This window comes from Atractosteus spatula, chromosome 5 (genome assembly GCF_055471065.1).
Source record: "Atractosteus spatula isolate fAtrSpa1 chromosome 5, fAtrSpa1.hap1, whole genome shotgun sequence".
Taxonomy (NCBI): domain Eukaryota; kingdom Metazoa; phylum Chordata; class Actinopteri; order Semionotiformes; family Lepisosteidae; genus Atractosteus; species Atractosteus spatula.
In genome coordinates, this window is record NC_142710.1 from 837,241 (window position 1) to 862,581 (window position 25,341).

Genomic DNA, 25,341 nt, shown 5'->3' on the forward strand with positions numbered 1-25,341 from the left:
GTGATCTCTCTCATGGTGTGAGAAGATACTCTCTGTCCTTCTGTACAGACAGCAATAGAGCCTGACTGGTCAGTATCAGTGATCAGATCAGCTTCATGTACCTGAAAACACACAATTCACCAATCAGGGAGCCAACAGATTAGTCTTGTATTGGCGTTTCCTGAGATCTCCTGTGTTCAGCTCCAGAGTCATCTGTCAGACTGTTTCTTGTTGAGACACAGCAGACCAGCAGTTGTCTGAACTGGCCTGTCCACTGGGATTCACAGTGTTATTGTATTGCAGGTGCAGCTGAGTTCTGGGGAACTACAGGTAAGATTTTCACTCCCTTCTCTACATGAAAAGACATTTTCTATATCTGCTTGTCATGACATTTTTCTACCTTGTTTGAAGTCAGTTTGAGAATCAGCAATATTCATGTTAGAAAGTAAAGGATGTCGATTCTCACCGCACAGCAGCTTGAGCAGTTTCAGACTGGAGCAGCTGTAGTCTGTCACAGAAGCAACAGCAGGTGCTTGTTCTCTCATCTGAAGCCCTTGTGCAGGAGCAGTCATGTACAGTTCAGATCTGTCCACCTTTCTCTCCCCGAGCCCACAAGATGTGGATCAGAGAGCTCAGCCAGCACTCGGCTGGGTGAGACACCTGAGAGCCCAGAGCACTGTCCTTGTAGGAGAGAGAGCTCTCTCAGAGCCCACTGGAAGCTCTGCTGATGGTGATGGCAGAGAGCTACAGGAGGGTCGACTCGGAGCTGAGTCTGACAGCAGGAGCACCTTTCATACTGCCTTCTGCCTAGATGACTGTGTGGGAGTCTGGAGCCACTGCAGTCAGCAGAAAGAGCCTCCAGGACATGTTCAGTCTTTTAAACATTATTGTCCTTCATCAACAGCAACAGTATTCATCTCCTACACACAGAGACTGTCTCTATTACACAGATTGTATCCATGGTGTTTATTATCCTGTAATTATTAAATCAATCCTTTTCCCTTTCAGAAATCCCAGATCTCTGGCAGACTGCAGGTACGTATCTTCTGACCAAACAGCAAATCATCCCAGTGGAATCAGTCTGGGCAGCACAGCCGTGGGTCAGTTAGGAGTGCTGCTTCACTGGTCCTGGGTCCTGGGTTCAATTCCAGACACAGACGCCCAGCGTGTGGAGTCTGCATGGCCTCCATTGTATCCTCAGTTCATGAGTGTGTGTGAGCACCCTGTGATGGGCTGGAGTCCTATAGAGTGTGTATAGATTGTGTGTGAGCGCCCTGCGATGGGCTGGAGTCCTATAGAGTGTGTATAGACTGTGTGTGAGCGCCCTGCGATGGGCTGGAGTCCTATAGAGTGTGTATAGACTGTGTGTGAGTGCCCTGCGATGGGCTGGAGTCCTATAGAGTGTGTATAGACTGTGTGTGAGTGCCCTGTGATGGGCTGGAGTCCTATAGAGTGTGTATAGACTGTGTGTGAGCGCCCTGTGATGGGCTGGAGTCCTATAGAGTGTGTACAGGCTGTGTGTGAGTGCCCTGCGATGGGCTGGAGTCCTATAGAGTGTGTATAGACTGTGTGTGAGTACCCTGTGATGGGCTGGAGTCCTATAGAGTGTGTATAGACTGTTTTTGAGCACCCTGCGATGGGCTGGAGTCCTATAGAGTGTGTATAGACTGTGTGTGAGCTCCCTGTGATGGGCTGGAGTCCTATAGAGTGTGTATAGTCTGTGTGTGAGCGCCCTGCGATGGGCTGGAGTTCTATAGAGTGTGTATAGACTGTGTGTGAGCGCCCTGCGATGGGCTGGAGTCCTATAGAGTGTGTATAGACTGTGTGTGAGCGCCCTGTGATGGGCTGGAGTCCTATAGAGTGTGTATAGACTGTGTGTGAGTGCCCTGCGATGGGCTGGAGTCCTATAGAGTGTGTATAGACTGTGTGTGAGTGCCCTGCGATGGGCTGGAGTCCTATAGAGTGTGTATAGACTGTGTGTGAGTGCCCTACGATGGGCTGGAGTCCTATAGAGTGTGTATAGACTGTGTGTGAGTGCCCTGTGATGGGCTGGAGTCCTATAGAGTGTGTATAGACTGTGTGTGAGCGCCCTGTGATGGGCTGGAGTCCTATAGAGTGTGTATAGATTGTGTGTGAGTGCCCTGTGATGGGCTGGAGTCCTATAGGGTGTGTATAGACTGTGTGTGAGTGCCCTGTGATGGGCTGGAGTCCTATAGAGTGTGTATAGACTGTGTGTGAGTGCCCTGTGATGGGCTGGAGTCCTATAGAGTGTGTATAGACTGTGTGTGAGCGCCCTGTGATGGGCTGGAGTCCTATAGAGTGTGTATAGACTGTGTGTGAGCGCCCTGTGATGGGCTGGAGTCCTATAGAGTGTGTACAGGCTGTTGTCCTGCTTGCGTCCTCTCAGTGCTGGATAACGGATGATTGTCAGTGTTGTGACCTTGAGGGCCCCAGTGTTTGTCCTTCTTGCTGCTTGTGTCCCTGTGTTTGTGTGGCTCTGCCTCAGTGTCAGTGCAATGTGTGGGACCTGAAATGTGCCGTCATGTCTGCTTCTGACTCACCGCTGTGCAGATCACAGCTGCAGCTTGATGGCTCAGAAATGAGCGACTCCTCAGCAGCCTTAAATAGCTGAAGTGTTGTGACATGACTATGATGTGATTGAAATCATACAACCCGCTGCCTGTGTGAGCCTGTATCTTACTGACTGTGTCTGATTTCCACAGCACCAGACACGGTCCAGACAACAGAATTCACTGCTCCCTCTTCAGACACTCCCTCTGCTGAAGGTGAGTTTCACCTGGTTGTTTTCTAGATTGTGTTTATTGTCCCTCACAAGGTCACCTTTTCTACCATAAACACATGAGAACTGTTGTTATGTCCACTGCTGAACTGGGATGTGGCAGCAGAGCTCTCTGTCAGATCCTCTTCATTACAGAGCCAGTAACATCAGTGGGAGTCAGTTTAGAAGCCTGGTGTAGATGGAGCCTCTGTTGTTTCTCAGTGTGCAGGTTTTGTGGTGCTGTGTTTGAGACACAAGGGATCTGCTGTGAGTGTGGAACATGTAGAACAAGCTGAGGCTGATTCTGACAGTGTGGCTGAGTCTTATGGAACCGGTTCCTTTGTGTCTTTAGTCTACTGTAAGACTTAAACCCAGTGTGGTCTTCACAAGGGTGTAGCTCTTCTTAGCAATTACAGGTATAGACACTGTGGCAGAGCAGCCTAAGATGGGGCTGGTGTTACAGCAGAACTTCTAGCAGAGGCTGCCAAAGCACCTCTTCTTGGTGTAAAGAGACACACAGGGTGATGAACTTTCAATTATGTAGAATCTGTGTGGAAGCTGTCTCCACAGAGGAGCCGTTCATGTGCAGTAGAGAGTGATCAGCGCGGGCCCTCCTGAAGTCAATTATCATCTCTTTTGTCATTCAGAGACAGATTGTTGTTTAGGCACCAGTCCACTAGTTGCTCCACCTCCTCTCTGTATGGTGCCTCATCGTTGTTACTAATGAGGCCCACCACTGTCGTGTCATCAGCAAACTTGATGATGTCATTTGCAATGTGCTTAGCAGTGCAGTCATGAGTCATCAGCGTGAACAGGAGTGGGCTGAGTACACAGCCCTGGGGGGTTTATTTGGGGTTTAGATTGATATAAAAGGGGCTTGGTCAGTCATGGCGGTAGCTGTCGTTTATTAGATATCCTTCTGACTTGGTCTATCCACAACGAAGCCCTCGGTACCCATCTGATTCTCTCACAGTCTCCATCAGCCCTCAGGCTTGTGACATGAAGTCACTGAATCTGGTGTAGAAAGAAATTCATGTCAAGACTGAGCAGCAGCCTGCCCATCAGTTGTGAGTTGTCTGCTGGTGTCAGAATGTAGTTCATGGTTCACAGATCATAGTTCATAGATCCTACTAGAGGACACCTGTGGCTCTGTGCTGCTCATTATTTCTAAAGAAACTCCAGACGTGTCTTCAGCCCCCTGGAGAATTTCAAACACACCGTGGTCTACAACAGGGCTGCTGATCCTGTGACCCGTTGGTGATCTCTCTCATGGTGTGAGAAGATTCTCTCTGTCCTTCTGTACAGACAGCAATAGAGCCAGACTGGTCAGTATCAGTGATCAGATCAGCTTCATGTACCTGAAAACACACAATTCACCAATCAGGGAGCCAACAGATTAGTCTTGTATTGGCGTTTCCTGAGATCTCCTGTGTTCAGCTCCAGAGTCATCTGTCAGACTGTTTCTTGTTGAGACACAGCAGACCAGCAGTTTACCTGAACTGGCCTGTCCACTGGGATTCACAGTGTTATTGTATTGCAGGTGCAGCTGAGTTCTGGGGAACTACAGGTAAGATTTTCACTCCCTTCTCTACATGAAAAGACATTTTCTATATCTGCTTGTCATGACATTTTTCTACCTTGTTTGAAGTCAGTTTGAGAATCAGCAATATTCATGTTAGAAAGTAAAGGATGTCGATTCTCACCGCACAGCAGCTTGAGCAGTTTCAGACTGGAGCAGCTGTAGTCTGTCACAGAAGCAACAGCAGGTGCTTGTTCTCTCATCTGAAGCCCTTGTGCAGGAGCAGTCATGTATAGTTCAGATCTGTCCACCTTTCTCTCCCCGAGCCCACAAGATGTGGATCAGAGAGCTCAGCCAGCACTCGGCTGGGTGAGACACCTGAGAGCCCAGAGCACTGTCCTTGTAGGAGAGAGAGCTCTCTCAGAGCCCACTGGAAGCTCTGCTGATGGTGATGGCAGAGAGCTACAGGAGGGTCGACTCGGAGCTGAGTCTGACAGCAGGAGCACCTTTCATACTGCCTTCTGCCTAGATGACTGTGTGGGAGTCTGGAGCCACTGCAGTCAGCAGAAAGAGCCTCCAGGACATGTTCAGTCTTTTAAACATTATTGTCCTTCATCAACAGCAACAGTATTCATCTCCTACACACAGAGACTGTCTCTATTACACAGATTGTATCCATGGTGTTTATTATCCTGTAATTATTAAATCAATCCTTTTCCCTTTCAGAAATCCCAGATCTCTGGCAGACTGCAGGTACGTATCTTCTGACCAAACAGCAAATCATCCCAGTGGAATCAGTCTGGGCAGCACAGCCGTGGGTCAGTTAGGAGTGCTGCTTCACTGGTCCTGGGTCCTGGGTTCAATTCCAGACACAGACGCCCAGCGTGTGGAGTCTGCATGGCCTCCATTGTATCCTCAGTTCATGAGTGTGTGTGAGCACCCTGTGATGGGCTGGAGTCCTATAGAGTGTGTATAGATTGTGTGTGAGCGCCCTGCGATGGGCTGGAGTCCTATAGAGTGTGTATAGACTGTGTGTGAGCGCCCTGCGATGGGCTGGAGTCCTATAGAGTGTGTATAGACTGTGTGTGAGTGCCCTGCGATGGGCTGGAGTCCTATAGAGTGTGTATAGACTGTGTGTGAGTGCCCTGTGATGGGCTGGAGTCCTATAGAGTGTGTATAGACTGTGTGTGAGCGCCCTGTGATGGGCTGGAGTCCTATAGAGTGTGTATAGACTGTGTGTGAGCGCCCTGCGATGGGCTGGAGTCCTATAGAGTGTGTACAGGCTGTGTGTGAGTGCCCTGCGATGGGCTGGAGTCCTATAGAGTGTGTATAGACTGTGTGTGAGTACCCTGTGATGGGCTGGAGTCCTATAGAGTGTGTATAGACTGTTTTTGAGCACCCTGCGATGGGCTGGAGTCCTATAGAGTGTGTATAGACTGTGTGTGAGCTCCCTGTGATGGGCTGGAGTCCTATAGAGTGTGTATAGTCTGTGTGTGAGCGCCCTGCGATGGGCTGGAGTCCTATAGAGTGTGTATAGACAGTGTGTGAGCGCCCTGCGATGGGCTGGAGTCCTATAGAGTGTGTATAGACTGTGTGTGAGCGCCCTGTGATGGGCTGGAGTCCTATAGAGTGTGTATAGACTGTGTGTGAGTGCCCTGCGATGGGCTGGAGTCCTATAGAGTGTGTATAGACTGTGTGTGAGTGCCCTGCGATGGGCTGGAGTCCTATAGAGTGTGTATAGACTGTGTGTGAGCGCCCTGTGATGGGCTGGAGTCCTATAGAGTGTGTATAGATTGTGTGTGAGTGCCCTGTGATGGGCTGGAGTCCTATAGGGTGTGTATAGACTGTGTGTGAGTGCCCTGTGATGGGCTGGAGTCCTATAGAGTGTGTATAGACTGTGTGTGAGTGCCCTGTGATGGGCTGGAGTCCTATAGAGTGTGTATAGACTGTGTGTGAGCGCCCTGTGATGGGCTGGAGTCCTATAGAGTGTGTATAGACTGTGTGTGAGCGCCCTGTGATGGGCTGGAGTCCTATAGAGTGTGTACAGGCTGTTGTCCTGCTTGCGTCCTCTCAGTGCTGGATAACGGATGATTGTCAGTGTTGTGACCTTGAGGGCCCCAGTGTTTGTCCTTCTTGCTGCTTGTGTCCCTGTGTTTGTGTGGCTCTGCCTCAGTGTCAGTGCAATGTGTGGGACCTGAAATGTGCCGTCATGTCTGCTTCTGACTCACCGCTGTGCAGATCACAGCTGCAGCTTGATGGCTCAGAAATGAGTGACTCCTCAGCAGCCTTAAATAGCTGAAGTGTTGTGACATGACTATGATGTGATTGAAATCATACAACCCGCTGCCTGTGTGAGCCTGTATCTTACTGACTGTGTCTGATTTCCACAGCACCAGACACGGTCCAGACAACAGAATTCACTGCTCCCTCTTCAGACACTCCCTCTGCTGAAGGTGAGTTTCACCTGGTTCTTTTCTAGATTGTGTTTATTGTCCCTCACAAGGTCACCTTTTCTACCATAAACACATGAGAACTGTTGTTATGTCCACTGCTGAACTGGGATGTGGCAGCAGAGCTCTCTGTCAGATCCTCTTCATTACAGAGCCAGTAACATCAGTGGGAGTCAGTTTAGAAGCCTGGTGTAGATGGAGCCTCTGTTGTTTCTCAGTGTGCAGGTTTTGTGGTGCTGTGTTTGAGACACAAGGGATCTGCTGTGAGTGTGGAACATGTAGAACAAGCTGAGGCTGATTCTGACAGTGTGGCTGAGTCTTATGGAACCGGTTCCTTTGTGTCTTTAGTCTACTGTAAGACTTAAACCCAGTGTGGTCTTCACAAGGGTGTAGCTCTTCTTAGCAATTACAGGTATAGACACTGTGGCAGAGCAGCCTAAGATGGGGCTGGTGTTACAGCAGAACTTCTAGCAGAGGCTGCCAAAGCACCTCTTCTTGGTGTAAAGAGACACACAGGGTGATGAACTTTCAATTATGTAGAATCTGTGTGGAAGCTGTCTCCACAGAGGAGCCGTTCATGTGCAGTAGAGAGTGATCAGCGCGGGCCCTCCTGAAGTCAATTATCATCTCTTTTGTCATTCAGAGACAGATTGTTGTTTAGGCACCAGTCCACTAGTTGCTCCACCTCCTCTCTGTATGGTGCCTCATCGTTGTTACTAATGAGGCCCACCACTGTCGTGTCATCAGCAAACTTGATGATGTCATTTGCAATGTGCTTAGCAGTGCAGTCATGAGTCATCAGCGTGAACAGGAGTGGGCTGAGTACACAGCCCTGGGGGGTTTATTTGGGGTTTAGATTGATATAAAAGGGGCTTGGTCAGTCATGGCGGTAGCTGTCGTTTATTAGATATCCTTCTGACTTGGTCTATCCACAACGAAGCCCTCGGTACCCATCTGATTCTCTCACAGTCTCCATCAGCCCTCAGGCTTGTGACATGAAGTCACTGAATCTGGTGTAGAAAGAAATTCATGTCAAGACTGAGCAGCAGCCTGCCCATCAGTTGTGAGTTGTCTGCTGGTGTCAGAATGTAGTTCATGGTTCACAGATCATAGTTCATAGATCCTACTAGAGGACACCTGTGGCTCTGTGCTGCTCATTATTTCTAAAGAAACTCCAGACGTGTCTTCAGCCCCCTGGAGAATTTCAAACACACCGTGGTCTACAACAGGGCTGGTGATCCTGTGACCCGTTGGTGATCTCTCTCATGGTGTGAGAAGATTCTCTCTGTCCTTCTGTACAGACAGCAATAGAGCCAGACTGGTCAGTATCAGTGATCAGATCAGCTTCATGTACCTGAAAACACACAATTCACCAATCAGGGAGCCAACAGATTAGTCTTGTATTGGCGTTTCCTGAGATCTCCTGTGTTCAGCTCCAGAGTCATCTGTCAGACTGTTTCTTGTTGAGACACAGCAGACCAGCAGTTGTCTGAACTGGCCTGTCCACTGGGATTCACAGTGTTATTGTATTGCAGGTGCAGCTGAGTTCTGGGGAACTACAGGTAAGATTTTCACTCCCTTCTCTACATGAAAAGACATTTTCTATATCTGCTTGTCATGACATTTTTCTACCTTGTTTGAAGTCAGTTTGAGAATCAGCAATATTCATGTTAGAAAGTAAAGGATGTCGATTCTCACCGCACAGCAGCTTGAGCAGTTTCAGACTGGAGCAGCTGTAGTCTGTCACAGAAGCAACAGCAGGTGCTTGTTCTCTCATCTGAAGCCCTTGTGCAGGAGCAGTCATGTATAGTTCAGATCTGTCCACCTTTCTCTCCCCGAGCCCACAAGATGTGGATCAGAGAGCTCAGCCAGCACTCGGCTGGGTGAGACACCTGAGAGCCCAGAGCACTGTCCTTGTAGGAGAGAGAGCTCTCTCAGAGCCCACTGGAAGCTCTGCTGATGGTGATGGCAGAGAGCTACAGGAGGGTCGACTCGGAGCTGAGTCTGACAGCAGGAGCACCTTTCATACTGCCTTCTGCCTAGATGACTGTGTGGGAGTCTGGAGCCACTGCAGTCAGCAGAAAGAGCCTCCAGGACATGTTCAGTCTTTTAAACATTATTGTCCTTCATCAACAGCAACAGTATTCATCTCCTACACACAGAGACTGTCTCTATTACACAGATTGTATCCATGGTGTTTATTATCCTGTAATTATTAAATCAATCCTTTTCCCTTTCAGAAATCCCAGATCTCTGGCAGACTGCAGGTACGTATCTTCTGACCAAACAGCAAATCATCCCAGTGGAATCAGTCTGGGCAGCACAGCCGTGGGTCAGTTAGGAGTGCTGCTTCACTGGTCCTGGGTCCTGGGTTCAATTCCAGACACAGACGCCCAGCGTGTGGAGTCTGCATGGCCTCCATTGTATCCTCAGTTCATGAGTGTGTGTGAGCACCCTGTGATGGGCTGGAGTCCTATAGAGTGTGTATAGATTGTGTGTGAGCGCCCTGCGATGGGCTGGAGTCCTATAGAGTGTGTATAGACTGTGTGTGAGCGCCCTGCGATGGGCTGGAGTCCTATAGAGTGTGTATAGACTGTGTGTGAGCGCCCTGCGATGGGCTGGAGTCCTATAGAGTGTGTATAGACTGTGTGTGAGTGCCCTGCGATGGGCTGGAGTCCTATAGAGTGTGTATAGACTGTGTGTGAGTGCCCTGTGATGGGCTGGAGTCCTATAGAGTGTGTATAGACTGTGTGTGAGCGCCCTGTGATGGGCTGGAGTCCTATAGAGTGTGTATAGACTGTGTGTGAGCGCCCTGCGATGGGCTGGAGTCCTATAGAGTGTGTACAGGCTGTGTGTGAGTGCCCTGCGATGGGCTGGAGTCCTATAGAGTGTGTATAGACTGTGTGTGAGTACCCTGTGATGGGCTGGAGTCCTATAGAGTGTGTATAGACTGTTTTTGAGCACCCTGCGATGGGCTGGAGTCCTATAGAGTGTGTATAGACTGTGTGTGAGCTCCCTGTGATGGGCTGGAGTCCTATAGAGTGTGTATAGTCTGTGTGTGAGCGCCCTGCGATGGGCTGGAGTCCTATAGAGTGTGTATAGACTGTGTGTGAGCGCCCTGCGATGGGCTGGAGTCCTATAGAGTGTGTATAGACTGTGTGTGAGCGCCCTGTGATGGGCTGGAGTCCTATAGAGTGTGTATAGACTGTGTGTGAGTGCCCTGCGATGGGCTGGAGTCCTATAGAGTGTGTATAGACTGTGTGTGAGTGCCCTGCGATGGGCTGGAGTCCTATAGAGTGTGTATAGACTGTGTGTGAGCGCCCTGTGATGGGCTGGAGTCCTATAGAGTGTGTATAGATTGTGTGTGAGTGCCCTGTGATGGGCTGGAGTCCTATAGGGTGTGTATAGACTGTGTGTGAGTGCCCTGTGATGGGCTGGAGTCCTATAGAGTGTGTATAGACTGTGTGTGAGTGCCCTGTGATGGGCTGGAGTCCTATAGAGTGTGTATAGACTGTGTGTGAGCGCCCTGTGATGGGCTGGAGTCCTATAGAGTGTGTATAGACTGTGTGTGAGCGCCCTGTGATGGGCTGGAGTCCTATAGAGTGTGTACAGACTGTTGTCCTGCTTGCGTCCTCTCAGTGCTGGATAACGGATGATTGTCAGTGTTGTGACCTTGAGGGCCCCAGTGTTTGTCCTTCTTGCTGCTTGTGTCCCTGTGTTTGTGTGGCTCTGCCTCAGTGTCAGTGCAATGTGTGGGACCTGAAATGTGCCGTCATGTCTGCTTCTGACTCACCGCTGTGCAGATCACAGCTGCAGCTTGATGGCTCAGAAATGAGTGACTCCTCAGCAGCCTTAAATAGCTGAAGTGTTGTGACATGACTATGATGTGATTGAAATCATACAACCCGCTGCCTGTGTGAGCCTGTATCTTACTGACTGTGTCTGATTTCCACAGCACCAGACACGGTCCAGACAACAGAATTCACTGCTCCCTCTTCAGACACTCCCTCTGCTGAAGGTGAGTTTCACCTGGTTCTTTTCTAGATTGTGTTTATTGTCCCTCACAAGGTCACCTTTTCTACCATAAACACATGAGAACTGTTGTTATGTCCACTGCTGAACTGGGATGTGGCAGCAGAGCTCTCTGTCAGATCCTCTTCATTACAGAGCCAGTAACATCAGTGGGAGTCAGTTTAGAAGCCTGGTGTAGATGGAGCCTCTGTTGTTTCTCAGTGTGCAGGTTTTGTGGTGCTGTGTTTGAGACACAAGGGATCTGCTGTGAGTGTGGAACATGTAGAACAAGCTGAGGCTGATTCTGACAGTGTGGCTGAGTCTTATGGAACCGGTTCCTTTGTGTCTTTAGTCTACTGTAAGACTTAAACCCAGTGTGGTCTTCACAAGGGTGTAGCTCTTCTTAGCAATTACAGGTATAGACACTGTGGCAGAGCAGCCTAAGATGGGGCTGGTGTTACAGCAGAACTTCTAGCAGAGGCTGCCAAAGCACCTCTTCTTGGTGTAAAGAGACACACAGGGTGATGAACTTTCAATTATGTAGAATCTGTGTGGAAGCTGTCTCCACAGAGGAGCCATTCATGTGCAGTAGAGAGTGATCAGCGCGGGCCCTCCTGAAGTCAATTATCATCTCTTTTGTCATTCAGAGACAGATTGTTGTTTAGGCACCAGTCCACTAGTTGCTCCACCTCCTCTCTGTATGGTGCCTCATCGTTGTTCCTAATGAGGCCCACCACTGTCGTGTCATCAGCAAATTTGATGATGTCATTTGCAATGTGCTTAGCAGTGCAGTCATGAGTCATCAGCGTGAACAGGAGTGGGCTGAGTACACAGCCCTGGGGGGTTTATTTGGGGTTTAGATTGATATAAATTTGGCTTGGTCAGTCATAGCGGTGGCTGTCGTTTATTAGATATCCTTCTGACTTGGTCTATCCACAACGAAGCCCTCGGTACCCATCTGATTCTCTCACAGTCTCCATCAGCCCTCAGGCTTGTGACATGAAGTCACTGAATCTGGTGTAGAAAGAAATTTATGTCAAGACTGAGCAGCAGCTTGCCCATCAGTTGTGAGTTGTCTGCTGGTGTCAGAATGTAGTTCATGGTTCACAGATCATAGTTCATAGATCCTACTAGAGGACACCTGTGGCCCTGTGCTGCTCATTATTTCTAAAGAAACTCCAGACGTGTCTTCAGCCCTCTGGAGAATTTCAAACACACCATGGTCTACAACAGGGCTGCTGATCCTGTGACCCGTTTGTGATCTCTCTCATGGAGTGAGAAGATTCTCTCTGTCCTTCTGTACAGACAGCAATAGAGCCTGACTGGTCAGTATCAGTGATCAGATCAGCTTCATGTACCTGAAAACACACAATTCACCAATCAGGGAGCCAACAGATTAGTCTTGTAGTGGCGTTTCCTGAGATCTCCTGTGTTCAGCTCCAGAGTCATCTGTCAGACTGTTTCTTGTTGAGACACAGCAGACCAGCAGTTTACCTGAACTGGCCTGTCCACTGGGATTCACAGTGTTATTGTATTGCAGGTGCAGCTGAGTTCTGGGGAACTACAGGTAAGATTTTCACTCCCTTCTCTATATGAAAAGACATTTTCTATATCTGCTTGTCATGACATTTTTCTACCTTGTTTCAAGTCAGTTTGAGAATCAGCAATATTCATGTTAGAAAGTAAAGGATGTCGATTCTCACAGCACAGCAGCTTGAGCAGTTTCAGACTGGAGCAGCTGTAGTCTGTCACAGAAGCAACAGCAGGTGCTTGTTCTCTCATCTGAAGCCCTTGTGCAGGAGCAGTCATGTACAGTTCAGATCTGTCCACCTTTCTCTCCCCGAGCCCACAAGATGTGGATCAGAGAGCTCAGCCAGCACTCGGCTGGGTGAGACACCTGAGAGCCCAGAGCACTGTCCTTGTAGGAGAGAGAGCTCTCTCAGAGCCCACTGGAAGCTCTGCTGATGGTGATGGCAGAGAGCTACAGGAGGGTCGACTCGGAGCTGAGTCTGACAGCAGGAGCACCTTTCATACTGCCTTCTGCCTAGATGACTGTGTGGGAGTCTGGAGCCACTGCAGTCAGCAGAAAGAGCCTCCAGGACATGTTCAGTCTTTTAAACATTATTGTCCTTCATCAACAGCAACAGTATTCATCTCCTACACACAGAGACTGTCGCTATTACACAGATTGTATCCATGGTGTTTATTATCCTGTAATTATTAAATCAATCCTTTTCCCTTTCAGAAATCCCAGATCTCTGGCAGGCTGCAGGTACGTATCTTCTGACCAAACAGCAAATCGTCCCAGTGGAATCAGTCTGGGCAGCACAGCCGTGGGTCAGTTAGGAGTGCTGCTTCACTGGTCTTGGGTCCTGGGTTCAATTCCAGACACAGACGCCCAGTGTGTGGAGTCTGCATGGCCTCCATTGTTTCCTCAGTTCATGAGTGTGTATAGATTGTGTGTGAGCACTCTGCGATGGGCTGGATTCCTATAGAGTGTGTATAGACTGTGTGTGAGCACCCTGTGATGGGCTGGAGTCCTATAGAGTGTGTATAGATTTTGTGTGAGCACCCTGCGATGGGCTGGAGTCCTATAGAGTGTGTATAGACTGTGTGTGAGCGCCCTGTGATAGGCTGGAGTCCTATAGAGTGTGTATCGACTGTGTGTGAGCGCCCTGCGATGGGCTGGAGTCCTATAGAGTGTGTATAGACTGTGTGTGAGTGCCCTGTGATGGGCTGGAGTCCTAAAGAGTGTGTATACACTGTGTGTGAGTGCCCTGTGATGGGTTGGAGTCCTATAGAGTGTGTATAGACTGTGTGTGAGCGCCCTGCGATGGGCTGGAGTCCTATAGAGTGTGTATAGACTGTGTGTGAGTGCCCTGTGATGGGCTGGAGTCCTATAGAGTGTGTATAGACTGTGTGTGAACACACTGCGATGGGCTGGAGTCCTATAGAGTGTGTATAGATTGTGTGTGAGCGCCCTGTGATGGGCTGGAGTCCTATAGAGTGTGTACAGGCTGTTGTCCTGCTTGCGTCCTCTCAGTGCTGGATAACTGATGATTGTCAGTGTTGTGACCTTGAGGGCCCCAGTGTTTGTCCTTCATGCTGCTTGTGTCCCTGTGTTTGTGTGGCTCTGCCTCAGTGTCAGTGCAATGTGTGGGACCTGAAATGTGCCGTCATGTCTGCTTCTGACTCACCGCTGTGCAGCTTGATGGCTTAGAAATGAGCGACTCCTCAGCAGCCTTAAATAGCTGAAGTGTTGTGACATGACTATGATGTGATTGAAATCATACAACCCGCTGCCTGTGTGAGCCTGTATCTTACTGACTGTGTCTGATTTCCACAGCACCAGACACGGTCCAGACAACAGAATTCACTGCTCCCTCTTCAGACACTCCCTCTGCTGAAGGTGAGTTTCACCTGGTTCTTTTCTAGATTGTGTTTATTGTCCCTCACAAGGTCACCTTTTCTACCAGAAGCACATGAGAACTGTTGTTATGTCCACTGCTGAACTGGGATGTGGCAGCAGAGCTCTCTGTCAGATCCTCTTCATTACAGAGCCAGTAACATCAGTGGGAGTCATTTTAGAAGCCTGGTGTAGATGGAGCCTCTGTTGTTTCTCAGTGTGCAGGTTTTGTGGTGCTGTGTTTGAGACACAAGGGATCTGCTGTGAGTGTGGAACATGTAGAACAAGCTGAGGCTGATTCTGACAGTGTGGCTGAGTCTTATGGAACCGGTTCCTTTGTGTCTTTAGTCTACTGTAAGACTTAAACCCAGTGTGGTCTTCACAAGGGTGTAGCTCTTCTTAGCAATTACAGGTATAGACACTGTGGCAGAGCAGCCTATGATGGGGCTGGTGTTACAGCAGAACTTCTAGCAAAGGCTGCCAAAGCACCTCTTCTTGGTGTAAAGAGACACACAGGGTGATGAACTTTCAATTATGTAGAATCTGTATGGAAGCTGTCTCCACAGAGGAGCCGTTCATGTGCAGTAGAGAGTGATCAGCGCGGGCCCTCCTGAAGTCAATTATCATCTCTTTTGTCATTCAGAGACAGATTGTTGTTTAAGCACCAGTCCACTAGTTGCTCCACCTCCTCTCTGTATGGTGCCTCATCGTTGTTACTAATGAGGCCCACCACTGTCGTGTCATCAGCAAACTTGATGATGTCATTTGCAATGTGCTTAGCAGTGCAGTCATGAGTCATCAGCGTGAACAGGAGTGGGCTGAGTACACAGCCCTGGGGGGTTCCCGTGTTGACTATCGTGGTACTAGAGATGTTGTTTCCAATCTGGACTGTCTGAGGTCTCTCGGTCAGAAAGTCCAGAATCTTTCACAGATGTCTGTCTCACGGTGTAAGAATTTTCCTCCTGTCTTATTCCACAGGCAGCAGGAGAGTCCGACTCGTCGATGGACACAACAACTGCTCAGGGAGAGTGGAGGTCTACCACCACGGTCAGTGGGGGACAGTGTGTGATGATGACTGGGACCAGTCTGATGCTCAGGTTGTCTGCAGAGAGGTGGGCTGTGGGGAGGCTGGAGCTCCTGTAGCTCTAGGAAGTGCCAGGTTTGGAGCAGGAAGTGGCTCCATTCTTCTGGATGATGTCTACTGTAGAGGGAATGAGCCCACACTGCTGAGCTGTACATCAAGGGGTCTGGGAAACCATGACTGTCGTCATATTGAAGACGCAGGAGTCGACTGTTCAGGTAGAGTGATGTCAGTTGGCTCTTTAAAGTCTGTGTTTATATTTTCTCCATACTGGAAATGTACAAAAAAGCTCACCTCCATGTTAACAAATGTGACTCATTTATTTCCATTCCAATTGTTCCAATACATACTCCATTCATCAAGACATTCTATAACTACTGGACAAAACTACAAGTCTATCCACAGCGAAGGCCTTGATATGAGTCTGATTCACTCACAGTCTCCATCAGCCCTCATTATTTCTAAAGAAACTCCAGACGTGTCTTCAGCCCTCTGGAGAATTTCAAAGACACCGTGGTCTACAACAGGGCTGCTGATCCTGTGACCCGTTGGTGATCTCTTTCATGTGTGAGAAGATTCTCTCTGTCCTTCTGTACAGAACAGCAGTACAGCCTGACTGGTCAGTATCAGTGATCAGATCAGCTTCATGTACCTGAAAACACACAATTCACCAATCAGGGAGCCAACAGATTAGTCTTGTATTGGCGTTTCCTGAGATCTCCTGTGTTCAGCTCCAGAGTCATCTGTCAGACTGTTTCTTGTTGAGACACAGCAGACCAGCAGTTTGCCTGAACTGGCCTGTCCACTGGGATTCACAGTGTTATTGTATTGCAGGTGCAGCTGAGTTCTGGGGAACTACAGGTAAGATTTTCACTCCCTTCTCTATATGAAAAGACATTTTCTATATCTGCTTGTCATGACATTTTTCTACCTTGTTTGAAGTCAGTTTGAGAATCAGCAATATTCATGTTAGAAAGTAAAGGATGTCGATTCTCACAGCACAGCAGCTTGAGCAGTTTCAGACTGGAGCAGCTGTAGTCTGTCACAGAAGCAACAGGAGGTGCTTGTTCTCTCATCTGAAGCCCTTGTGCAGGAGCAGTCATGTACAGTTCAGATCTGTCCACCTTTCTCTCCCCGAGCCCACAAGATGTGGATCAGAGAGCTCAGCCAGCACTCGGCTGGGTGAGACACCTGAGAGCCCAGAGCACTGTCCTTGTAGGAGAGAGAGCTCTCTCAGAGCCCACTGGAAGCTCTGCTGATGGTGATGGCAGAGAGCTACAGGAGGGTCGACTCGGAGCTGAGTCTGACAGCTGGAGCACCTTTCATACTGCCTTCTGCCTAGATGACTGTGTGGGAGTCTGGAGCCACTGCAGCCAGCAGAAAGAGCCTCCAGGACATGTTCAGTCTTTTAAACATTATTGTCCTTCATTGGCAGCAACAGTATTCATCTCCTACACACAGAGACTGTCGCTATTACACAGATTGTATCTATGGTGTTTATTATCCTGTAATTATTAAATCAATCCTTTTCCCTTTCAGAAATCCCAGATCTCTGGCAGACTACAGGTACGTATTTTCTGACCAAACAGCAAATCGTCCCAGTGGAATCAGTCTGGGCAGCACAGCCGTGGGTCAGTTAGGAGTGCTGCTTCACTGGTCTTGGGTCCTGGGTTCAATTCCAGACACAGACGCCCAGTGTGTGGAGTCTGCATGGCCTCCATTGTTTCCTCAGTTCATGAGTGTGTATAGATTGTGTGTGAGTGCCCTGTGATGGGCTGGAGTCCTATAGAGTGTGTATAGACTGTGTGTGAGCGCCCTGTGATGGGCTGGAGTCCTATAGAGTGTGTATAGACTGTGTGTGAGCGGCCTGCGATGGGCTGGAGTCCTATAGAGTGTGTATAGACTGTGTGTGATCGCCCTGCGATGGGCTGGAGTCCTATAGAGTGTGTATAGACTGTGTGTGAGCGCCCTGCGATGGGCTGGAGTCCTATAGAGTGTGTATAGACTGTGTGTGAGTGCCCTACGATGGGCTGGAGTCCTATAGAGTGTGTATAGACTGTGTGTGAGTGTCCTGTGATGGGCTGGAGTCCTATAGAGTGTGTATAGACTGTGTGTGAGTGCCCTGTGATGGGCTGGAGTCCTATAGAGTGTGTACAGGCTGTTGTCCTGCTTGCGTCCTCTCAGTGCTGGATAATGGATGATTGTCAGTGTTGTGACCTTGAGGGCCCCAGTGTTTGTCCTTCATGCTGCTTGTGTCCTTGTGTTTGTGTGGCTCTGCCTCAGTGTCAGTGCAATGTATGGGACCTGAAATGTGCCGTCATGTCTGCTTCTGACTCACCGTTGTGCAGCTTGATGGCTCAGAAATGAGCGACTCCTCGGCAGCCTTAAATAGCTGAAGTGTTGTGACATGACTATGATGTGATTGAAATCATACAACCCGCTGCCTGTGTGAGCCTGTATCTTACTGACTGTGACTGATTTCCACAGCACCAGACACGGTCCAGACAACAGAATTCACTGCTCCCTCTTCAGACACTCCCTCTGCTGAAGGTGAGTTTCACCTGGTTCTTTTCTAGATTGTGTTTATTGTCCCTCACAAGGTCACCTTTTCTACCATAAACACATGAGAACTGTTGTTACGTCCACTGCTGAACTGGGATGTGGCAGCAGAGCTCTCTGTCAGATCCTCTTCATTACAGAGCCAGTAACATCAGTGGGAGTCAGTTTAGAAGCCTGGTGTAGATGGAGGCTCTGTTGTTTCTCAGTGTGCAGGTTTTGTGGTGCTGTGTTTGAGACACAAAGGATCTGCTGTGAGTGTGGAACATGTAGAACAAGCTGAGGCTGATTCTGACAGTGTGGCTGAGTCTTATGGAACCGGTTCCTTTGTGTCTTTAGTCTACTGTAAGACTTAAGCCCAGTGTGGTCTTCACAAGGGTGTAGCTCTTCTTAGCAATTACAGGTATAGACACTGTGGCAGAGCAGCCTATGAGGGGGCTGGTGTTACAGCAGAACTTCTAGCAGAGGCTGCCAAAGCACCTCTTCTTGGTGTAAAGAGACACACAGGGTGATGAACTTTCAATTATGTAGAATCTGTATGGAAGCTGTCTCCACAGAGGAGCCGTTCATGTGCAGTAGAGAGTGATCAGCACGGGCCCTCCTGAAGTCAGTTATCATCTCTTTTGTCTTATCGACATTCAGAGACAGATTGTTGTTTAGGCAGCAGTCCACTAGTTTGTCCACCTCCTCTCTGTATGGTGCCTCATCGTTGTTCCTAATGAGGCCCACCACTGTCATGTCATCAGCAAACTTGATGATGTCATTTGCAATGTGCTTAGCAGTGCAGTCATGAGTCATCAGCGTGAACAGGAGTGGGCTGAGTACACAGCCCTGGGAGGTTCCCGTGTTGACTATTGTGGTACTAGAGATGTTGTTTCCAATCTGGACTGTCTGAGGTCTCTCGGTCAGAAAGTCCAGAATCTTTCACAGATGTCTGTCCCACGGTGTAAGAATTTTCCTCCTGTCTTATTCCACAGGCAGCAGGAGAGTCCGACTCGTCGATGGACACAACAACTGCTCAGGGAGAGTGGAGGTCTACCACCACGGTCAGTGGGGGACAGTGTGTGATGATGACTGGGACCAGTCTGATGCCCAGGTTGTCTGCAGAGAGGTGGGCTGTGGGGAGGCTGGAGCTCCTGTAGCTCTAGGAAGTGCCAGGTTTAGAGCAGGAAGTGGCCCCATTCTTCTGGATGATGTCCACTGTAGAGGGAATGAGCCCACACTGCTGAGCTGTACATCAAGGGGTCTGGCAAACCATGACTGTCGTCATATTGAAGACGCAGGAGTCGACTGTTCAGGTAGAGTGATGTCAGTTGGCTCTTTAAAGTCTGTGTTTATATTTTCTCCATACTGGAAATGTACAAAAAAGCTCACCTCCATGTTAACAAATGTGATAACTCATTTATTTCCATTCCAATTGTTCCAATACATACTCCATTCATCAAGACATTCTATAACTACTGGACAAAACTACAAGTCTATCCACAGCGAAGGCCTTGATATGAGTCTGATTCACTCACAGTCTCCATCAGCCCTCATTATTTCTAAAGAAACTCCAGACGTGTCTTCAGCCCTCTGGAGAATTTCAAAGACACCGTGGTCTACAACAGGGCTGCTGATCCTGTGACCCGTTGGTGATCTCTTTCATGGTGTGAGCAGATTCTCTCTGTCCTTCTGTACAGACAGCAATAGAGCCTGACTGGTCAGTATCAGTGATCAGATCAGCTTCATGTACCTGAAAACACACAATTCACCAATCAGGGAGCCAACAGATTAGTCTTGTATTGGCGTTTCCTGAGATCTCCTGTGTTCAGCTCTAGAGTCATCTGTCAGACTGTTTCTTGTTGAGACACAGCAGACCAGCAGTTTACCTAAACTGGCCTGTCCAGTGGGATTCACAGTGTTATTGTATTGCAGGTGCAGCTGAGTTCTGGGGAACTACAGGTAAGATTTTCACTCCCTTCTCTATATGAAAAGACATTTTCTATATCTGCTTGTCATTACATTTTTCTACCTTGTTTCAAGTCAGTTTGAGAATCAGCAATATTCATGTTAGAAAGTAAAGGATGTCGACTCTCACAGCACAGCAGCTTGAGCAGTTTCAGACTGGAGCAGCTGTAGTCTGTCACAGAAGCAACAGCAGGTGCTTGTTCTCTCATCTGAAGCCCTTGTGCAGGAGCAGTCATGTACAGTTCAGATCTGTCCACCTTTCTCTCCCCGAGCCCACAAGATGTGGATCAGAGAGCTCAGCCAGCACTCGGCTGGGTGAGACACCTGAGAGCCCAGAGCACTGTCCTTGTAGGAGAGAGAGCTCTCTCAGAGCCCACTGGAAGCTCTGCTGATGGTGATGGCAGAGAGCTACAGGAGGGTCGACTCGGAGCTGAGTCTGACAGCTGGAGCACCTTTCATACTGCCTTCTGCCTAGATGACTGTGTGGGAGTCTGGAGCCACTGCAGTCAGCAGAAAGAGCCTCCAGGACATGTTCAGTCTTTAAAACATTATTGTCCTTCATCAACAGCAACAGTATTCATCTCCTACACACAGAGACTGTCTCTATTACACAGATTGTATCCATGGTGTTTATTATCCTGTAATTATTAAATCAATCCTTTTCCCTTTCAGAAATCCCAGATCTCTGGCAGACTGCAGGTACGTATCTTCTGACCAAACAGCAAATGGTCCCAGTGGAATCAGTCTGGGCAGCACAGCCGTGGGTCAGTTAGGAGTGCTGCTTCACTGGTCTTGGGTCCTGGGTTCAATTCCAGACACAGATGCCCAGCGTGTGGAGTCTGCATGGCCTCCATTGTATCCTCAGTTCATGAGTGTGTATAGATTGTGTGTGAGCGCCCTGCGATGGGCTGGAGTCCTATAGAGTGTGTATAAATTGTGTGTGAGCGCCCTGTGATGGGCTGGAGTCCTATAGAGTGTGTATAGATTGTGTGTGAGCACCCTGCGATGGGCTGGAGTCCTATAGAGTGTGTATAGACTGTGTGTGAGCGCCCTGCGATGGGCTGGAGTCCTATAGAGTGTGTATAGACTATGTGTGAGTGCCCTGCGATGGGCTGGAGTCCTATAGAGTGTGTATAGACTGTGTGTGAGTGCCCTGTGATGGGCTGGAGTCCTATAGAGTGTGTATAGACTGTGTGTGAGCGCCCTGCGATGGGCTGGAGTCCTATAGAGTGTGTATAGACTGTGTGTGAGTGCCCTGTGATGGGCTGGAGTCCTTTAGAGTGTGTATAGACTGTTTTTGAGCACCCTGCGATGGGCTGGAGTCCTATAGAGTGTGTATAGACTGTGTGTGAGCGCCCTGTGATGGGCTGGAGTCCTATAGAGTGTGTATAGACTGTGTGTGAGCGCCCTGCGATGGGCTGGAGTCCTATAGAGTGTGTATAGACTGTGTGTGAGCGCCCTGTGATGGGCTGGAGTCCTATAGAGTGTGTATAGACTGTGTGTGAGTGCCCTGCGATGGGCTGGAGTCCTATAGAGTGTGTATAGACTGTGTGTGAGTGCCCTGCGATGGGCTGGAGTCCTATAGAGTGTGTATAGACTGTGTGTGAGCGCCCTGTGATGGGCTGGAGTCCTATAGAGTGTGTATAGATTGTGTGTGAGTGCCCTGTGATGGGCTGGAGTCCTATAGAGTGTGTATCGACTGTGTGAGAGTGCCCTGTGATGGGCTGGAGTCCTATAGAGTGTGTATAGACTGTGTGTGAGCGCCCTGTGATGGGCTGGAGTCCTATAGAGTGTGTATGGACTGTGTGTGAGCCCCCTGTGATGGGCTTGAGTCCTATAGAGTGTGTATAGACTGTGTGTGAGCGTCCTGTGATGGGCTGGAGTCCTATAGAGTGTGTACAGGCTGTTGTCCTGCTTGCGTCCTCTCAGTGCTGGATAACGGATGATTGTCAGTGTTGTGACCTTGAGGGCCCCAGTGTTTGTCCTTCATGCTGCTTGTGTCCCTGTGTTTGTGTGGCTCTGCCTCAGTGTGAGTGCAATGTGTGGGACCTGAAATGTGCCGTCATGTCTGCTTCTGACTCACCGCTGTTCAGATCACAGGTGCAGATTGATGGCTCAGAAATGAGCGACTCCTCAGCAGCCTTAAATAGCTGAAGTGTTGTGACATGACTATGATGTGATTGAAATCATACAACCCGCTGCCTGTGTGAGCCTGTATCTTACTGACTGTGTCTGATTTCCACAGCACCAGACACGGTCCAGACAACAGAATTCACTGCTCCCTCTTCAGACACTCCCTCTGCTGAAGGTGAGTTTCACCTGGTTGTTTTCTAGATTGTGTTTAATGTCCCTCACAAGGTCACCTTTTCTACCATAAACACATGAGAACTGTTGTTATGTCCACTGATGAACTGGGATGTGGCAGCAGAGCTCTCTGTCAGATCCTCTTCATTACAGAGCCAGTAACATCAGTGGGAGTCAGTTTAGAAGCCTGGTGTAGATGGAGCCTCTGTTGTTTCTCAGTGTGCAGGTTTTGTGGTGCTGTGTTTGAGACACAAGGGATCTGCTGTGAGTGTGGAACATGTAGAACAAGCTGAGGCTGATTCTGACAGTGTGGCTGAGTCTTATGGAACCGGTTCCTTTGTGTCTTTAGTCTACTGTAAGACTTAAACCCAGTGTGGTCTTCACAAGACAGCAGCAGAGCCAGACTGGTCAGTATCAGTGATCAGATCAGCTTCATGTACCTGAAAACACACAATTCACCAATCAGGGAGCAAAAAGATTAGTCTTGTAGTGGCGTTTCCTGAGATCTCCTGTGTTCAGCTCCAGAGTCATCTGTCAGACTGTTTCTTGTTGAGACACAGCAGACCAGCAGTTTACCTGAACTGGCCTGTCCACTGGGATTCACAGTGTTATTGTATTGCAGGTGCAGATGAGTTCTGGGGAACTACAGGTAAGATTTTCACTCCCTTCTCTATATGAAAAGACATTTTCTATATCTGCTTGTCATGACATTTTTCTACCTTGTTTGAAGTCAGTTTGAGAATCAGCAATATTCATGTTAGAAAGTAAAGGATGTCAATTCTCACAGCACAGCAGCTTGAGCAGTTTCAGACTGGAGCAGCTGTAGTCTGTCACAGAAGCAACAGCAGGTGCTTGTTCTCTCATCTGAAGCCCTTGTGCAGGAGCAGTCATGTACAGTTCAGATCTGTCCACCTTTCTCTCCCCGAGCCCACAAGATGTGGATCAGAGAGCTCAGCCAGCACTCGGCTGGGTGAGACACCTGAGAGCCCAGAGCACTGTCCTTATAGGAGAGAGAGCTCTCTCAGAGCCCACTGGAAGCTCTGCTGATGGTGATGGCAGAGAGCTACAGGAGGGTCGACTCGGAGCTGAGTCTGACAGCTGGAGCACCTTTCATACTGCCTTCTGCCTAGATGACTGTGTGGGAGTCTGGAGCCACTGCAGTCAGCAGAAAGAGCCTCCAGGACATGTTCAGTCTTTTAAACATTATTGTCCTTCATCAACAGCAACAGTATTCATCTCCTACACACAGAGACTGTCTCTATTACACAGATTGTATCCATGGTGTTTATTATCCTGTAATTATTAAATCAATCCTTTTCCCTTTCAGAAATCCCAGATCTCTGGCAGACTGCAGGTACATATCTTCTGATCAAACAGCAAATGGTCCCAGTGGAATCAGTCTGGGCAGCACAGCCGTGGGTCAGTTAGGAGTGCTGCTTCACTGGTCTTGGGTCCTGGGTTCAATTCCAGACACAGACACCCAGTGTGTGGAGTCTGCATGGCCTCCATTGTTTCCTCAGTTCATGAGTGTGTATAGATTGTGTGTGAGCACTCTGCGATGGTCTGGATTCCTATAGAGTGCGTATAGACTGTGTGTGTGTGTCAGCGATGGGCTGGAGTCCTATAGAGTGTGTATAGACTGTGTGTGAGCGCCCTGTGATGGGCTGGAGTCCTATAGAGTGTGTATAGACTGTGTGTGAGCGCCCTGCGATGGGCTGGAGTCCTATAGAGTGTGTATAGACTGTGTGTGAGTGCCCTGCGATGGGCTGGAGTCCTATAGAGTGTGTATAGACTGTGTGTGAGCGCCCTGTGATGGGCTGGAGTCCTATAGAGTGTGTATAGACTGTGTGTGAGCGCCCTGCGATGGGCTGGAGTCCTATAGAGTGTGTACAGGCTGTGTGTGAGTGCCCTGCGATGGGCTGGAGTCCTATAGAGTGTGTATAGACTTTGTGTGAGCGCCCTGTGTTGGGCTGGAGTCCTATAGAGTGTGTATAGACTGTTTGTGAGCACCCTGCGATGGGCTGGAGTCCTATAGAGTGTGTATAGACTGTGTGTGAGCGCCCTGTGATGGGCTGGAGTCCTATAGAGTGTGTATCGACTGTGTGTGAGCGCCCTGCGATGGGCTGAAGTCCTATAGAGTGTGTATAGACTGTGTGTGAGCGCCCTGCGATGGGCTGGAGTCCTATAGAGTGTGTATAGACTGTGTGTGAGTGCCCTGTGATGGGCTGGAGTCCTATAGAGTGTGTATAGACTGTGTGTGAGTGCCCTGTGATGGGCTGGAGTCCTATAGAGTGTGTATAGATTGTGTGTGAGTGCCCTGTGATGGGCTGGAGTCCTATAGAGTGTGTATAGACTGTGTGTGAGCGCCCTGCGATGGGCTGGAGTCCTATAGAGTGTGTATAGACTGTGAGCACCCTGTGATGGGCTGGAGTCCTATAGAGTGTGTATAGACTGTGTGTGAGTGCCCTGTGATGGGCTGGAGTCCTATAGAGTGTGTATAGATTGTGTGTGAGTGCCCTGTGATGGGCTGGAGTCCTATAGAGTGTGTACAGGCTGTTGTCCTGCTTGCATCCTCTCAGTGCTGGATAACGGATGATTGTCAGTGTTGTGACCTTGAGGGCCCCAGTGTTTGTCCTTCTTGCTGCTTGTGTCCCTGTGTTTGTGTGGCTCTGCCTCAGTGTCAGTGCAATGTGTGGGACCTGAAATGTGCCGTCATGTCTGCTTCTGACTCACCGCTGTTCAGATCACAGGTGCAGATTGATGGCTCAGAAATGAGCGACTCCTCAGCAGCCTTAAATAGCTGAAGTGTTGTGACATGACTATGATGTGATTGAAATCATACAACCCGCTGCCTGTGTGAGCCTGTATCTTACTGACTGTGTCTGATTTCCACAGCACCAGACACGGTCCAGACAACAGAATTCACTGCTCCCTCTTCAGACACTCCCTCTGCTGAAGGTGAGTTTCACCTGGTTGTTTTCTAGATTGTGTTTAATGTCCCTCACAAGGTCACCTTTTCTACCATAAACACATGAGAACTGTTGTTATGTCCACTGATGAACTGGGATGTGGCAGCAGAGCTCTCTGTCAGATCGTCTTCATTACAGAGCCAGTAACATCAGTGGGAGTCAGTTTAGAAGCCTGGTGTAGATGGAGCCTCTGTTGTTTCTCAGTGTGCAGGTTTTGTGGTGCTGTGTTTGAGACACAAAGGATCTGCTGTGAGTGTGGAACATGTAGAACAAGCTGAGGCTGATTCTGACAGTGTGGCTGAGTCTTATGGAACCGGTTCCTTTGTGTCTTTAGTCT

At 49.0% G+C, this 25,341-nt stretch overlaps 1 protein-coding gene across 1 annotated transcript in view; it reads left to right on the plus strand.

Moving 5' to 3' along the window:
• The first annotated feature begins 712 nt into the window (after positions 1-712).
• Positions 713-25,341, plus strand: part of LOC148833242 (scavenger receptor cysteine-rich domain-containing protein DMBT1-like) — a 35,918-nt gene continuing 11,289 nt past the window's right edge. Inside the window, exons 1-12 of the mRNA XM_088917918.1 lie at positions 713-749; positions 2,703-2,765; positions 6,668-6,730; positions 10,683-10,745; positions 14,085-14,147; positions 15,123-15,443; positions 16,060-16,086; positions 16,765-16,791; positions 17,713-17,775; positions 18,759-19,079; positions 21,977-22,039; positions 24,931-24,993. Of these exons, the coding sequence (XP_088774044.1) occupies positions 713-749; positions 2,703-2,765; positions 6,668-6,730; positions 10,683-10,745; positions 14,085-14,147; positions 15,123-15,443; positions 16,060-16,086; positions 16,765-16,791; positions 17,713-17,775; positions 18,759-19,079; positions 21,977-22,039; positions 24,931-24,993 (1,174 nt within the window). The remainder of the gene's footprint in view (positions 750-2,702; positions 2,766-6,667; positions 6,731-10,682; positions 10,746-14,084; positions 14,148-15,122; positions 15,444-16,059; positions 16,087-16,764; positions 16,792-17,712; positions 17,776-18,758; positions 19,080-21,976; positions 22,040-24,930; positions 24,994-25,341) is intronic.